The 14397-nt window shown below is 45.2% G+C and overlaps 1 protein-coding gene across 1 annotated transcript in view; it reads left to right on the forward strand.

Moving 5' to 3' along the window:
• The window catches only part of GNB3 (G protein subunit beta 3), a 28659-nt gene extending 15558 nt beyond the window's left edge, over nt 1-13101 (forward strand). Inside the window, exons 3-11 of the mRNA XM_084832190.1 lie at nt 4044-4145; nt 5901-5939; nt 6127-6233; nt 7665-7728; nt 7943-8105; nt 8585-8651; nt 9684-9885; nt 10087-10303; nt 11395-13101. Coding sequence (XP_084688316.1) covers nt 4089-4145; nt 5901-5939; nt 6127-6233; nt 7665-7728; nt 7943-8105; nt 8585-8651; nt 9684-9885; nt 10087-10303; nt 11395-11501 — 1023 coding nt within the window. The 5' untranslated portion in view covers nt 4044-4088 and the 3' untranslated portion in view covers nt 11502-13101. The remainder of the gene's footprint in view (nt 1-4043; nt 4146-5900; nt 5940-6126; nt 6234-7664; nt 7729-7942; nt 8106-8584; nt 8652-9683; nt 9886-10086; nt 10304-11394) is intronic.
• Nucleotides 13102-14397: the final 1296 nt, after the last annotated feature.

The raw sequence follows: 14397 nt of genomic DNA on the forward strand, positions 1-14397 counted from the left end.
AACAACAACATTGCTTTCTGTGAAATCTTAGTAATTATTTCTGAATTTGCATATATAGATATAAATTAGTATATGCAAATTTTATGCAGATTTGTGTCATATGGGTCTGTGCCCCAAATCTTTCAAGTGCCTAGCAGAGCCAATTCCAAAATGAAAATAACAGTGTTTTCTGCCCATCACATCTCCAGTACAGACATAATTCACAGTTGGGTAGCCCTCTTTCCGGATAATTTTCCCACAGATTTAGAATTTGATGAATTAGCCTCAGGGGAGTGTAAATGGATGAACAATCTGAACTGTGTCACCCTGGGGTAGCTTGAACTTCTGCATCACCCTGCCAAGTGATCAGGAGGTATTATATATCTATAGCTCAGATACAGGTGTGTGGTACTGGTATAAATAGTTGTCTATATCCACCGTGAATTTCCTTAGAATCTACATTTGTGAAAGTATAGGAAGTCAGTGGAAATCAAATTTACACAGTTTGCAAAATCCTAAGAGCTGGAGGGACCTCAGTTGTATGAACATCGAGGAATGAAGTTTGGCCATGTGTCCAAAATATTCACAAGTGAAAAATATTTCCTGATATTCCACTGCCTGCTGTTTCATTTGCCAGCACTGAATTGAGCCCTAAGCCTCATACCAAGCATCTCTACAGCATAATTTCTCCCCCACTTCTTTCAACTCCCTCCTCTTTCTGAACATCCGGACTGCTCCCTACCTGATTCACTAATTTGACCCTAGTAGCAATGCCAGAAGGCTAAAAGGGTGGGAGGTGATGAACGTGGTTTCAGGGTTTCTGAAGTGCAGCAATCCACATGTTAATTAGAAGACCATCATTCTAATTGAAAGGCTGTCTTATATGGAATATGTGTCTGAAACACTGCGACAAGGCAACGAGGGATTTGCACAGATGCCTGGGGATGTTTTGGCATAGTTGATGCTCACATTTCTGACAACAGGCAAAATGAAAACCAACAAAGACTAACTTCTAGTCGTCCTTACTGTGATGTCAATGTGGAAAAAAATGCATCTTTCTTGGGCAGCACCTCTCAAATGTCACCAGAGGGCGAAGCTGTGCCTTTAGCATTTAGCATTTCACAGTCTCCTTCCTTCCAGGTTGGCCTCCAAAAGCCTGTGCACATGTGCGCGTGTGTATGTGTGTGCGCGCGCCCGCGTCTTCGCGCACCTGCATGCCCTCCCAGACAGACAAGCTCCTAGTGGTAATCAATCATTGCTCTTCCGCTGTAAGCTACAAACAAAATTGCAATTGGCTTTCCACACTCTTGGGGGGTGTTGCGCATTTTCTGTTTATACATCCCGCCACGTTCCATCCACACCTGTGCCCTTAGCACCGTTTCCCCATCTTTTTAAGGGGGCGTGGTTTTTATGTGGGTAGCAACTTATTGGGCTGCTGAGCCCACAGCTCAGCACACACTTACTATAGGGACAGGTAACCTTTCGGACCCATGGGCACATTTGGAAATTTGAGAAGCTGTCCTGGGCGCAATGATGAAATGTCTGCCACAGTTGGGCATGGCTGGTCACAAAGGACAAATCACCTGCCCAGAGGCATTTCCTGGGAAATTAAGATGGCAGCAGCTAGAGGTTTCCGCTTTGCTTTGAAGCAATCCCTGCTGCCAGGAAGAAAATGCAAACATATTTTCTAAAGAAAAGTTGGGAGGAGTTGGGTGCCTTGGTGGACACCAAAGAAGGTGCTGGGGGAGCACGCTGGTTCCCATGGGCACCGCATTGCTTAACCCTGCTCTATCCTCTAATTACTTTTTAGAAATTATCTTTTCAGTATCACTTAAACTTTTCCCGCTATATTAAAAATATTAAAAAACCAAAATACCCCTTAAATTAGTTTAATCATGCTATACCTCTATAATGCCATATATATATATATATATATATATATATATATATATATACACACACACACACACACACACACACACGGGAAAACCCACTTTCCAATCATTGCCCCCTTTAGCAAGACGGTTAATAGTGGTGACGGGAAAGTAAATGTGTGTGTGTGTTTTTAACATAGCACTGTAGGGGCATAGCATTATACCTCTATAATGCTATAATAGTGTTTTCCCCCTTTAAAGTAGCATTATAATATTGCAAGGGTACAGTGCTATACCGCTTATAATGCCATAATGCATATCTTAAAACAAAGCAAAGGCATGCCTACTTTAAAATGATGGGCAGGGCAGGGGGAATCCCTTTCTGATCTGCAATTTTAGCAAGGTGGTTTATGGCAGTGATGGGAATAGGGTTGCTGTTCGACTAGCAGCTTGATGGGTAAAACTCAGATCAAGGGGTGGTGGGGAGAGTTGAAGGGATGTGTGAAAACTGATGGAAGGGGTTAGAGGAGCAAAAAGTTGCAGAGAAGTGGACTGCATTAGAGCTGCGGGTGTATCGGTGCGAAGGGTGGGTCACAGTTCATTATAAGTGTATTTATAATGTTCTTCCCATTTATATGAGTTGCAGTTATTACCAACTACAAAAATGTCAAAACAATATAAACGTACATTGAATAGCAACTTATATCTATAACATAAAGATATCCAGCACTATCCCAGGGCTTGGGACAGATAATACATATATTCACAAGTTAACAAGAGGGAGAAAAAGAAAAAAGTTGAATAGGATTTAATAGATTATAATAGACCAAAGTGATGACAAGTTTGACAACCCCTTTAAGGACTTCTTATGCAATTGTTCAAAAATATTGAGATTTTGGAATTCAAACTGGCACTTCAGAGTTTGCAAAACTTGCATCTACAGAATCCAGACCAGTTAAAGGTAAGCTTTTTAATGTGTGGTTGACTTCAGTGATGGAGCATTAAGCATCTACTTAACTTGCCCATTGAATTCAACAGTATTTAAATTGTGCTTGGCTGGATTACACCTATTGTCTTTGCTTTGTACCCCTTCATTCCAGATTCACAACATATTTACGTACCATATTTACGCATGTGATTTTGTAAGTGGACACGGAAGGGAATCTCCATCACGTCCTGTAATGTGAGAGCCTCCAGTCTCTCGTTTTCCATGGGGCAGTCTTCTCTTCTTCAAGCTACTTGCTCCACCATCTTTTATGTCTTAAAAATGTACTCTCAACTCACGTGGAATCTGGCCACTCCTTTGCACACTCATCTTGTTTTCTGCTCACTCCAGTTTAAACGTGGACAACTTGCAATACCGCCCGCTGCCCCTGCCCGGCCAATGTAGTCTACTGGCATTATATGGATGCCCACTAGGGAATGTGGTGCCTGCTCCGTAATGCTGGTGAGCTGCCTTCAGTTTGGTAAGATTAAAGCTTGTGCTGGCTGCCTCTAGATGGATTCCATTTGCTGTAGAAACACACCAACCACATAGTGAGCCAACCAGCTGTAATATCTGACCATTCACTGACCGAGGCTAGCATTACTGTGTCTTGCAGCTGAACCACATGGTCCATTCACATGAAGTATCATCTGAACCACCTCGCTTCCTTGCACATCCAACATGCATTATAAGAAGTGGTGGTGGTGGTGGCGGCGGCGGCGACGGCAGCAAAATAGGCACTAGCATTCACAGAAGCCCTCTCCCTTGCCCCACATTATGCCTAGTGAACTTTCCCCATTGATCTGCAGCATGGTGATGTGGCTGAAGCCAGTGGTTTCTTTTATTCATTTCGTAAAAAAATGCTTGGCTGCCTTTCAGGGCAGAAGCCCTCCCAAGGTGGCTCACAGCAATAAAATACATAAAAACAGTTAAAATATTAAAAGCGATAAAACATAAACACAATAAAATAGCAATAAAACAACAATAAAAGTGACAATAAAACCAGCAGCAACAACAGCCAGACCTAGATTTGCAGAATGGTTTGCTGTAACATTCTGCCACATCTCTTCTATCAATATTGGTGCTACTGTCCGTAATACATAGTTACACTAATTTTCAAGATCTAGAGGTATAGGAGGTACTGAAGACATGAAAGAGCTGGAATTTCACAACCTCAGTCACTCTCTTTCTTTCGATCACTACAGGACTCAGGTGACTCCAGGTGGGAGGCCCAGAGCTAGTCTGTCAAAATGGGTGAAATAGAGCAGATGAAGCAGGAGACGGAGCAGCTGAAGAAGCAGATTGAGGTAATACTGGGGAGCAAGAGAGAAACTGCCTAGAGTGGCCCTTGCCCCACCTCTGGTGTAGCATATAAGCAAAACTACTACACCCCCCCCGCCCTTTGCATCTCATCTCCACATGGCCTTAGGCAAACCACTTTCGCTCAGCCTCTGCACCTGCAACATGGAGGATCATCCTGCTGGCTTACCAACAGAGTTACTGTAAGGGTTATAGCTAGATAACACATTAAGGACTATTATTATCTTGGGCTCTCCCCAGCTCCCACTTTACTAGCTGTATTTTCTCCCATCTCCCTAACATTGCTCCTTGAAAGTTAACAATGAAATATTCCAGAATCCGTAGTGGTGCGATGTGCAAGCTTTTGAGATCTTGAGATCTCTTCTCCAGGCAAGATGTTACAAAAAGCAGGTGGGGGATGGGGGGAGGGAGGCAAAAAGAGCTGACTTGATGTTGAAGTCATGGAGTCTGCATGATCCCAATCTTGAGATGGAATTAAATTAGTCCTTGGTTAAGAATGGAATAGAGAGCCTCATGTGGTGCAGAGTGGTAGGCGGCAGTATTGCAACTGAAACTCTCCCCACGACCTGAGTTCGATCCCAGCGAAAGCCAGGTCTCGGGTAGCCGGCTCAGGTCGACTCAGCCTTCCATCCTTCCGAGGTCGGTAAAATGAGTACCCAGCTTGCTGGGGGAAAGGTAGTCACGACTGGGGAAGGCAATGGCAAACCACCCCTCTGCAGTCTGCCATGAAAACGCCAGCGTAAGCAGCGTCCCTGTAGGGGCCAGTAATGACCCGGTGCTTGCACAGGAGGAACCTTACCTAAGAATGGAATTGTCAAGATATATTTCCACTACAAACCTGTACTAATGTTAAAGCAATTTAACACATGTTCTCCCATAAAATTACTGGGAATTGTAGTTTTGTGGGGGTGCAGAGAATTCTGGCTTAGGGTTAGAAATCACTCTTACAGATCACCTGCTCCCTTTCCAGCCAGCATTCTGGAAGTGGAGTGATCTTCCCCGCTTGGCAGAGTTGTAGCTTGGTGGAGACTTGGCTCCCTCACCATGCTTCTTCTCTGAATATTCAACTTCCAACTGGGAAAAAGTAAATAATCCTTTCACTAAATGGAGATGCCATGGAAAACATGCAGGCAGCATTTCTACTCAGTTCTGTAAAAAGTAAACCTGTGCACATCTTTCCGTGTTCAATCAGTGCACAAGCACTGGGATGACTGACAGGCAGGTGGGCACCATACTTGCCTTTTAAGATGTTATAGACAGTTTTATTGGAATTATTTAGTGAATAGAATAACTTTTAGTTGGAATACACAACAGCTTGCACTTAAGGTTTTGGCAGTTCTATGTTGCGTTCCATTGCTTCAGCCAGTATAGTAAACCCCATGACCACAAAAAGAGCTGGCATAGTGTAGGAGGTAAGAGTCCTCGGTTTGCAGGAGCTAGGTGCAAATCTTCACCCAGTCCAGATGTTTGCTGGTGAGTTTGGGCCAACGGCACTCTCTCAACCTAACGGACGGGATGCAAATGTGATAAAGAAATACAATATTTGGCTATGAGTCTACCCCTGGCTTGGCTTTTCAAGAAGGCTAAGCAACAGGGGTTCAAATCCTGTCTCAGGGCCAGAGAATTTGGGGCCCAATTTTACCAAAGTTTACAGGAGATCTCCATCCCTGCTGCCTTCCTTTCTCTTCCTATAATTTCACACCATCTCTCTCTCTCTCTCTCTCTCTCTCTCTTCATTCCAGGATGCTCGGAAAGCTTGTGCAGACACTACACTTGCTCAGGTAAGAACGGCTGATAATAAATTACCTGGTCTGGGCAGGTTTTTAATTTCTGAGACAAAGAATCTAGGATAAATCCCAAAAGAAGAGTGGGGTTTCCCAAATCATCTGAAATAGACATGAGAGAGGGGCTATTTCTCTTCCCCTGCACCTTTGATGGCAGGGGCTAAAGCTTCTCCTTTCTATGCAGCTCGTTTCCGGAATTGAAGTGGTTGGGCGCATACAAATGCGCACACGCCGAACTCTGCGTGGGCACCTGGCCAAGATATATGCTTGTCACTGGTCCACAGATTCCAAGTAAGTGCCGCCACATGAAATGGGTCACATCCATTTTCACTTGCTGCCCATTATGCTGGGAACTCCTTCCCAACAGGCTACCATGATGCTATTTCTCTTTCTGCAAATCCTTCCTTGGCAGGGCTGAACCCAGCCATGGAGGCCAACTAGGCAACCAGGGGTCTTCTTACCTCTAGCATGCAGAGGTCTTGGAGACAGAGCTCCTGCCTGCGCTTTAGGATTGATCCACTTGTTCATGCATGTTTATAGGCAAAATGGGTAATCTGTTAGTGACGGTGCCTACAAATTAAGTCCCAACTAACCAACTGTGTGAGTGTGAAATTAAATAATGAAAATAAGAAAATAGTATACTGGTCAACCCTTGATCATTTAATGTGCTATTGTTTTGCAGTTTGACATATGACAAAATGGGAAGAGGATTTTAATTTGTAGCGATACCCTTTGGGCAAACACATATTTTGGCTGGGTGACCAGCCAGATGGGCGATTAATAAATTTAATAATAATAATAATAATAATAATAATATTTTCCATAAAACCTTTGGCCTAGTTTTAGTGCTCATCCCCAACTGAAATAAGGTTTGTTTGTTATGTGTATATCAGGGATGGGTGACCTATTTTGGTCCAGGGGCCAAATTGCACCCCTCCCTTGGACCAGTGAGGGAGGTTGGATGATGGTCAGGGACAAGGCCGTGCCATGAAGCCCCTCCCTGCTGACATCATCTGCCCTGCCTCATCCATATCGCCTTTCTCCATGTAGAGAGAATTGCAGCTCCACGGGCCACACTGGAGGTAGCTGAGGGTTGTGCACCCCTGATCGAAAGGAACATTTCCTCCCGTACATACCTGCTCAGATTCTTAGAATATCTTCAAAGGCCCTCCTATGGGTGCCTCTACTGGAGGAAGTTAGGCAGGTTGCTACATGAGAGAGGCCTTCTCAGCTGTGGCACCAAGTTCATGGAATGCCCTCCGCAAGGAGGCTCACCTGGCACCTGCACTTTAAACTTTATGGTGTCAGGCAAAAACTTCCTTTTGTCCGATGTTAGATTTGATGCCTATTTTTATATATTTTATTTTTTCCTGTGCTATTTTTTTTGTATTTTATTTTTTTTAACTTTATGTAATCTGCCCAAAGAACTTTTGTTATTGGGTGGATTTAAAATATAATAACTAAATGACCATAAGAGTGTGAGTAGATACGATCTTGTCTATCCCGCATTCTGCAATCCCCTAATCCACAGACAGTTTGGTAGAAAGGTGCTCCGAGATCATCTGCCTTGAGTGTGCAGGGCGAAACACAGCAGTGTGACAGCCGCAAGGGGGGAAAGGCGGAGGGAGGGTGAGGCAGGGATGGAGCTGTGCTCTGTGGGATGGAGCCTGCAGGTCCCGGCTGATGCAGCCAGACTAATACACCGCTGCTCCTCTCCCTCAGGCTCATGGTCAGTGCCTCACAAGATGGGAAGCTCATTGTGTGGGACACATACACAACCAACAAGGTAAGAGAGATTTAACCAGGTAGAAATGTCAGTGGTCAGCAAGTCCAGGAATAAAAAGGCAGGAACTCTCCTGACAGCAACTGGCATTTCATTCCTGAGCCTGCACTGCTGTTGCTGAAGCCCTTCCTGCTACACCGCATGTTTCTTCCAAGGTCCTCAGTCACGCCTGACAGAACAGTCCCAAACTCACTTTGGATTTCTACCCTGACCCCAGGTCCATGCCATCCCTCTCCGCTCCTCCTGGGTCATGACCTGTGCCTACGCCCCATCGGGGAACTTTGTGGCCTGCGGAGGTCTTGACAACATGTGCTCCATCTACAACCTCAAGAGTCGTGAAGGGAATGTGAGAGTGAGCCGGGAGCTCTCGGCCCATACAGGTGACCTTCTGCTACAGTTGCTGCGCCTATTCCGCCCTCCAGCACAAGTGCAGAAAAAGGGTAGAACGCTGCACCAGGTGCAGAATTCAACTTCCTGGGACTCCCGGGTACCTGCAGAAGCTGCGGAAGCCAGGGAAGTGGCAGTCAAACTGCAGAAGCCAGAGAAGTTGCTGAATATTATTTCCAATAGTGTTCTGTGTAGGAATGGTGTTCTTATTCCTCTCCATGAGTAGCAGGACATATTCTAGTTATTAAAGTGGAAATTTCACAGTTATGCAAAATAAGAAAAATATGAATATTTCCTTAATCTGCATAATTTATACAGGTTGCAGAATTCAGCTTTTCTTGACATGAAAATGGATGTGTGTGTGTTTGTGTGCATCTGCCTACCTATCTAAAGTACAGAGTGAAGACATCATTAGTTTTAGCCCCATTCTTCCTTCTCAAGGAATTCACATTCTGTTATCCTTTCCCTGAAGGCTATCTCTCCTGCTGCCGGTTCCTTGATGACAATAACATTGTGACCAGTTCTGGGGACACCACGTGGTGAGTATGTCTTTCTACCCATGTGCAAGCTGACCAGCACTGCAACAGCATGGGTAGGCTACAAAGGCTCCTGTTCCCAGTCATCATATATTTCTGCTCAGCTCTTTTACTCTAAGAATCTACTCTTACAAGACAAGCAAATTAGATTACTAAGGGGTGTTTTTTTTAAATCCTGGACAGAAGTAGCCTGGATGCTAGTCTGTCTTCCATAACATTCTCCCACTCCATAGTCTTTCCCCTTGTCAGCAACGAACAAGGTTTGCTTCATGGCTTGATGAGAACTTGGACTATACTATCAGGCTGTGCCAACCAACCTCCTGCCCCCACCAAGCTGCAGTACAGTCCACCCCATCAGGCACCCCCAGCCCCAGCCTGCCAGGCACTCTTTTCTCCCAGGGGCTTCCCCCTGAGTCCCCGGGTCTGTGGCACTGGGGACCTAGCAACACTAAACCCAGTCCATATCTTGCACTGAGCTCAAGCTGAAGGGCCTGCCTCCCATCCCCATTCCCGCAGGAGTGGAGAAACTGGTGCGAACAACAGAGGCGTCAGCAGAGTCCTCCCAGTATTCTGTATCTCAGCTGCTCTCTCCCATCTGCGTGATGTGTCAATCCTGACAAGATGTGTTGCTCTTCAGACTGGGGAGGAGGGGCCTTTTGCCACCATTTAACCTTTAATGGTTTTAATCTTTGTCAACGGCCCATGCAGCCTCAGCTATAGGGCAGTATAGAAATGCTAATGCTAATAATAATAATAATAATAATTATCTGTATCGATATCGAAGTAGTGAAGCTGAATACTAGGAGAGGCTTTCTGAGGTTAGGAGACTGGGATTGCCTTTTCAGGCCAACAGTTGCCTACTGTATTTTCTATCTATTTTTCCTGTTTTTAGTAATTGCATTATATTTGCTTTTAATTTATTCTTAGCTGCCTTGAGCTTTATTTTGAGGAAAGGCAGGATATAAGTGAAGAAGTATCCCTCGGCTGTACTAGGTGGGTTCATGACCAAGTAGCTCCTTATTCCTCCCACTGCAGTGCCCTCTGGGACATTGAAACAGGACAGCAGAAGACGGTGTTTGTGGGTCACACTGGAGATTGCATGAGCCTGGCCGTCTCCCCAGACTTCAAGCTGTTCATCTCTGGAGCCTGTGATGCCACTGCCAAGCTGTGGGACATCCGGGAGGGATCTTGCCGCCAGACGTTCTCAGGACATGAGTCTGATATCAACGCCATCTCTGTATGTTTCCTCAGGAGCCATCGCCAGAACGGAGGGTGGAGGGTGGCTGACTCTAGAGCAGAGATAAGAGGAAGGTGGCAGGGGAGGAATAAAGAACACTGAACTTTGGGAAGGAGTAGGGCTGACATAATTGCAGGGAGGGCTGTACAAAAGAGGACAGAAGGGAATGAGATTACAGTTTTCCTGTCTGTCTCTGCCCAGTTCTTCCCCAATGGCGAGGCCATCTGCACTGGTTCTGATGATGCCACCTGCCGCCTCTTTGACCTTCGGGCAGACCAGGAGCTCGTTGTCTACGCTCATGAGAGCATCATCTGCGGAATTACCTCAGTTGCATTCTCCCTCAGTGGGCGCCTCCTCCTGGCTGGATATGATGACTTTAACTGCAACATCTGGGATACTCTAAAAGCAGAGCGTGTGGGTGAGTAGTCTGACTGCTGCTGCTTTAGTCTTGCCTGCTTCCCTCTAAGCAGGCTACTTCCTCTGAGGGAACACAAGCCATTGCTTTCCCGGAAGAGCAGGATCTGTTCTTCAGTGTGGAGGACAAAGCTTCCCCCTTCCAAGGTGGACAGGCTGCCTTCTGGCTGAGAGCTTGTTTACACATTCGGCATATCATGTGACCAAATTGTTCCTGGACTGTACCACAATGTGTGAGTGTATATAAAGGAGCTCATGACTGCGCATTCCCTCATATAAAAAGCTAGTTTTCTATATGCAGTAATGTTTTGTTTTTTTCTACGAGGGGCTGTACAAACAAGCCACCCCCTGCCCTTCAGTCTGAAGTGGTACAGCCCAGTTTTACTGGATCTGCTATTTGTGTAGACTCAGACTGAGGTGTGGAAATGCACATGCTGGATTTGACATGTAGACTCTTCATGTACTGCAGGACCACCTGGTGCCTCGGCCACATTCCCACAAACAAATATAGGTTGAGTTCAGCATTATATAGGTTCAGCATTAACGAAGGACTGCCTTTTCCCCTATCAGCCTACTGCCCAGACTATAGTGCGGAACAGAATACCTGCTCTGCATGTTCCTGACATCAGAGGTTAGGGAAGCACTCTGGAAAAGGCTTTGTCTCTGGCAATCAAGCCTTTTCCATAGTGCTGCCCAGACTTTGGAATTCCCAACCCAGAGAGGTCTCCGATGATCAGGCTAAGGGTGTGATCCTATGCATGTTTAGACAGAAAAGGTCCTACAGCTCCCAGCATTCCCCAACCAGCTGGGAGTTGGCCTTTTTTTTTCTGCCTAAACATGTTTCTGCCTGAACATTGCGCCCTAAATCACTTTGATTCAGATGAGCTTTTGAGAGTGGGGCGGGAGGAGGATGCTTTTATGAAGTTTATTACTTTGTCACTGCTACAGTTTTCAGATTGTAATTACTTTTTGTTTATATTGCAGCATCTAGGTTATCTTATGTTTTAACCATTATGTTAATATGGTAGAAAGTCAGGAAACAAAAGATTGAAAATTAAATGTGTTAATAATAATTTTTCTTCCCTTTCCTGGCAGGAACACTGTCTGGTCATGACAACAGGGTGAGCTGTTTGGGAGTAACTGCAGATGGCATGGCTGTAACCACTGGCTCCTGGGACAGCTTCCTGAAAATCTGGAACTGAGGATGAAACAGGGGGGGAAGTGGAAACTGTGGGGAGCCCTCCCCAGACCTGTTGTATATTGAGTATGACTACTGACAAGTTCAGCTTGTTCTGTATAGAGTTATTGATCCACACGACACTTCCCTACCTTACGGAGAAGCTCAGGGAAAGGGTCCACACAGGCCAATTTTCCCTACGCTCTTCCTTGCCCTTCCCCAAGCTCAGGGGTTCTTGCTGTGACGGCTTCAGGGATATCCCTCAGTGAGAGGCAGCCACCTACTAACTCTGCCAGCTTTCTTCCCTTGAAGCCACAGAACACTCTAATGGGATCCCAATAGATTTCTAAGGCCGATGAATCAGAGGCACTCAGGTAATACCTAATGCTTCCCCATAGGAGATATTCCCCACTACCCCCAATGTTTGATTTATTTTCCATTTTTATCTCACTTGACCACCCATAAAGCCCTCAGACACACCCCAACTATAGTTTTACACTACACTGCAAATCTCAGACACACCTCCTTGAGAAGTTTATCACACCAAGGACTCTGCATTGATCTTTTTTCACTTTTCTCTGAAATAAGGAAGGGGAAGTCAGTTAGCTCTCACTGCTTTAATCTGTGCATTGAATCGGGGAGAGTTTGCTGCGCCCATCCTGGGCACCAGAGCCAGGGGATGTTTAATGTAATCCTATTTACTGTTTGCCTGTAGTCACCCCTTTCCCACAACTCCTTTCCCGTTACGTACTCTGTCCTCTTCCCACTCCATCATCCTTCAGGCTCCCCTTAGCCATTGCTCTGAGATGTAACAGTATCATACAGGAGTTTTATAGCCCAAGCAAAATAAACGTGACACATCAGATGGATCAGCTCAAGCTGCATCATTTGAGGCCAGCTTCCTGGGCTCAAGCTGATAAGCCTACTCTTGTGGCCCCAGAGTCTCAAACAGCAAGTTATTCTAAAAGTTCCTGAAATAAGACATATGTGCTCCACGCTGCCCTGAGCGATGAGACTCTCCAGGGCCGGTGCTACAGGGTTTCATTTCCTTTGGATCAGAGAACTCTGGAGACTGATTGTGGCTTTATCACATTTCTTTGATATACACATATAAGAGCATAGTGAAGACAAGTACACTCTTGAGAGTAGTCTGCATCAGAATCTCAAAGAACAACCTGCACAGCACCCCCTCCCCCCGCCCCTCAAGGCTGCGCTTTCATTCACCTCCCCACCATTCAAACTGCCAGCTGCCTTCTTTTGGCTGTTTGTGTGCTCTGTCCTTCATTGGAGAGGTATCACCTCCTCCAAGCTGTGATGACTGCCCCATTTCAAGAGCTGGAGAGTGATACTCCACTATCAGGTCTCCATCATCTGTTATTAACTCCCATTGTTGAAAAATGAACTAGTTGCCACAGATTACGTACTAATAATCAGCTTTTCACTCAAAAATCCATGTGTCAGTCAACTCCATCCAGAAATGAGAATGTAAGAACTACTCAGAGCAAATAAAGTTTGCCACTTGATGAGAGAATTCATTGGTTAATAACCCCTTCATGATTGCACATTCTTTGCTATAAAGCAGTAAATAATTCTAAGAAATAAATATCATAGATTTATATCTTGGCAATGAAGGGTCAGTTCCAGTTCCTAGATCTTTATTTCTTTATTTCTTGGATGCTTTCAGACACAGGGCTCCTAGTACTACCAATTAGAAGGTATTGTGTAGCTATTCCATCTTTCTTAACAGATGTTCTGCAGTAAGAAAAAACAAAGCAAGAAGTGATGTGAAAACATGACAGGTTACACGTGGAGGATGCCATCATATTCTGTGAATAGGTCGGGACAATAGCACGATAAGACCCCCATGGGGAAGCACCCCTTGACCTTTGGCAACCGTATTATTCAAGAGCTCGTTATGATCAGGATTCATCTTCGTTTCACTGTTCATAAATACTTAGCATTCATAAATAGTGCTCAGAGCACTTCACACGTGCTGCCTTATTTCAGACATCACATGAAACCGTGGTTTAGAGCTGCTCGTTTCCTTTCATGTTCTGTTCTCTCAGCTTCGTAGTTCACCCCTGCCTCTAACAACTAAACTCCTGGAGGCAGAGCAATGATGAAAAGCATTTTATGACTCCATATTACTCCAAGCCATGGTTAGCGCAAGTCATTTGCAAATCCCTTCAAACAATATTTACAAAGTTGGTTTGCAGCTGATTGCATACAATGGTTTGTCGATCCAGACATCACACCAAAACATAGTTTTCTTAACCAGTTCTGTGCAATACCTGAACTGAGCCACATCTTTACAACCCTGTAATATAGATCAGTATCACCTCTATATTGCAATGGAGCCGGGGGGGGGGGGGGGGAGCATGAAGCAGAGTTGGTGGCTCGCCAAAGGTCACCTATTTAGTTTGTGACCTAGGCAAGGTATGAATGGCTACTTCCTGCTTCACAGCTCAGTCTCAGAAGCATGAATCAAGAGCCTGTGTGCTACCTCTAAGGGCGTTTCTACACCAGCCTAAAATCCTGCATTTAAAACGGGGCTTTCTGCTTCTGTTTTAAATGCAGGATCACAACTGACTCCCTTTACATGTGCTCCCCCCCCACCCCTATCTGAGTCTTCCATTATCTTCCATTGATCTTGTGCCTCTTCTTGCGGCTTCGAGGAAACTGAAGTGCAACACAATGGGGTAATTTGATAGCTCATTATCTGCGATCTATTTAAAAACAGAACAAAGGACATTTAGTGCAGAAGGGTCACTGCTTCATGTAAAGAGCCCTCAAACTTCCGTGAAGGAGCAATCTCAATCGCAGGATAAAAGCCCTAAGAGCATCCCCACTTCCCCTGCTATTTTTGTCCCCTTCCAATCAGTAATTTGTACAAGGAGCCCCCTTATCTCTTTTCTGCCTTG

The sequence above is a fragment of the Heloderma suspectum genome, chromosome 2, assembly GCF_057233095.1.
Source record: "Heloderma suspectum isolate Gila_16-S chromosome 2, 16-S_ref, whole genome shotgun sequence".
Taxonomy (NCBI): Eukaryota; Metazoa; Chordata; class Lepidosauria; order Squamata; family Helodermatidae; genus Heloderma; species Heloderma suspectum.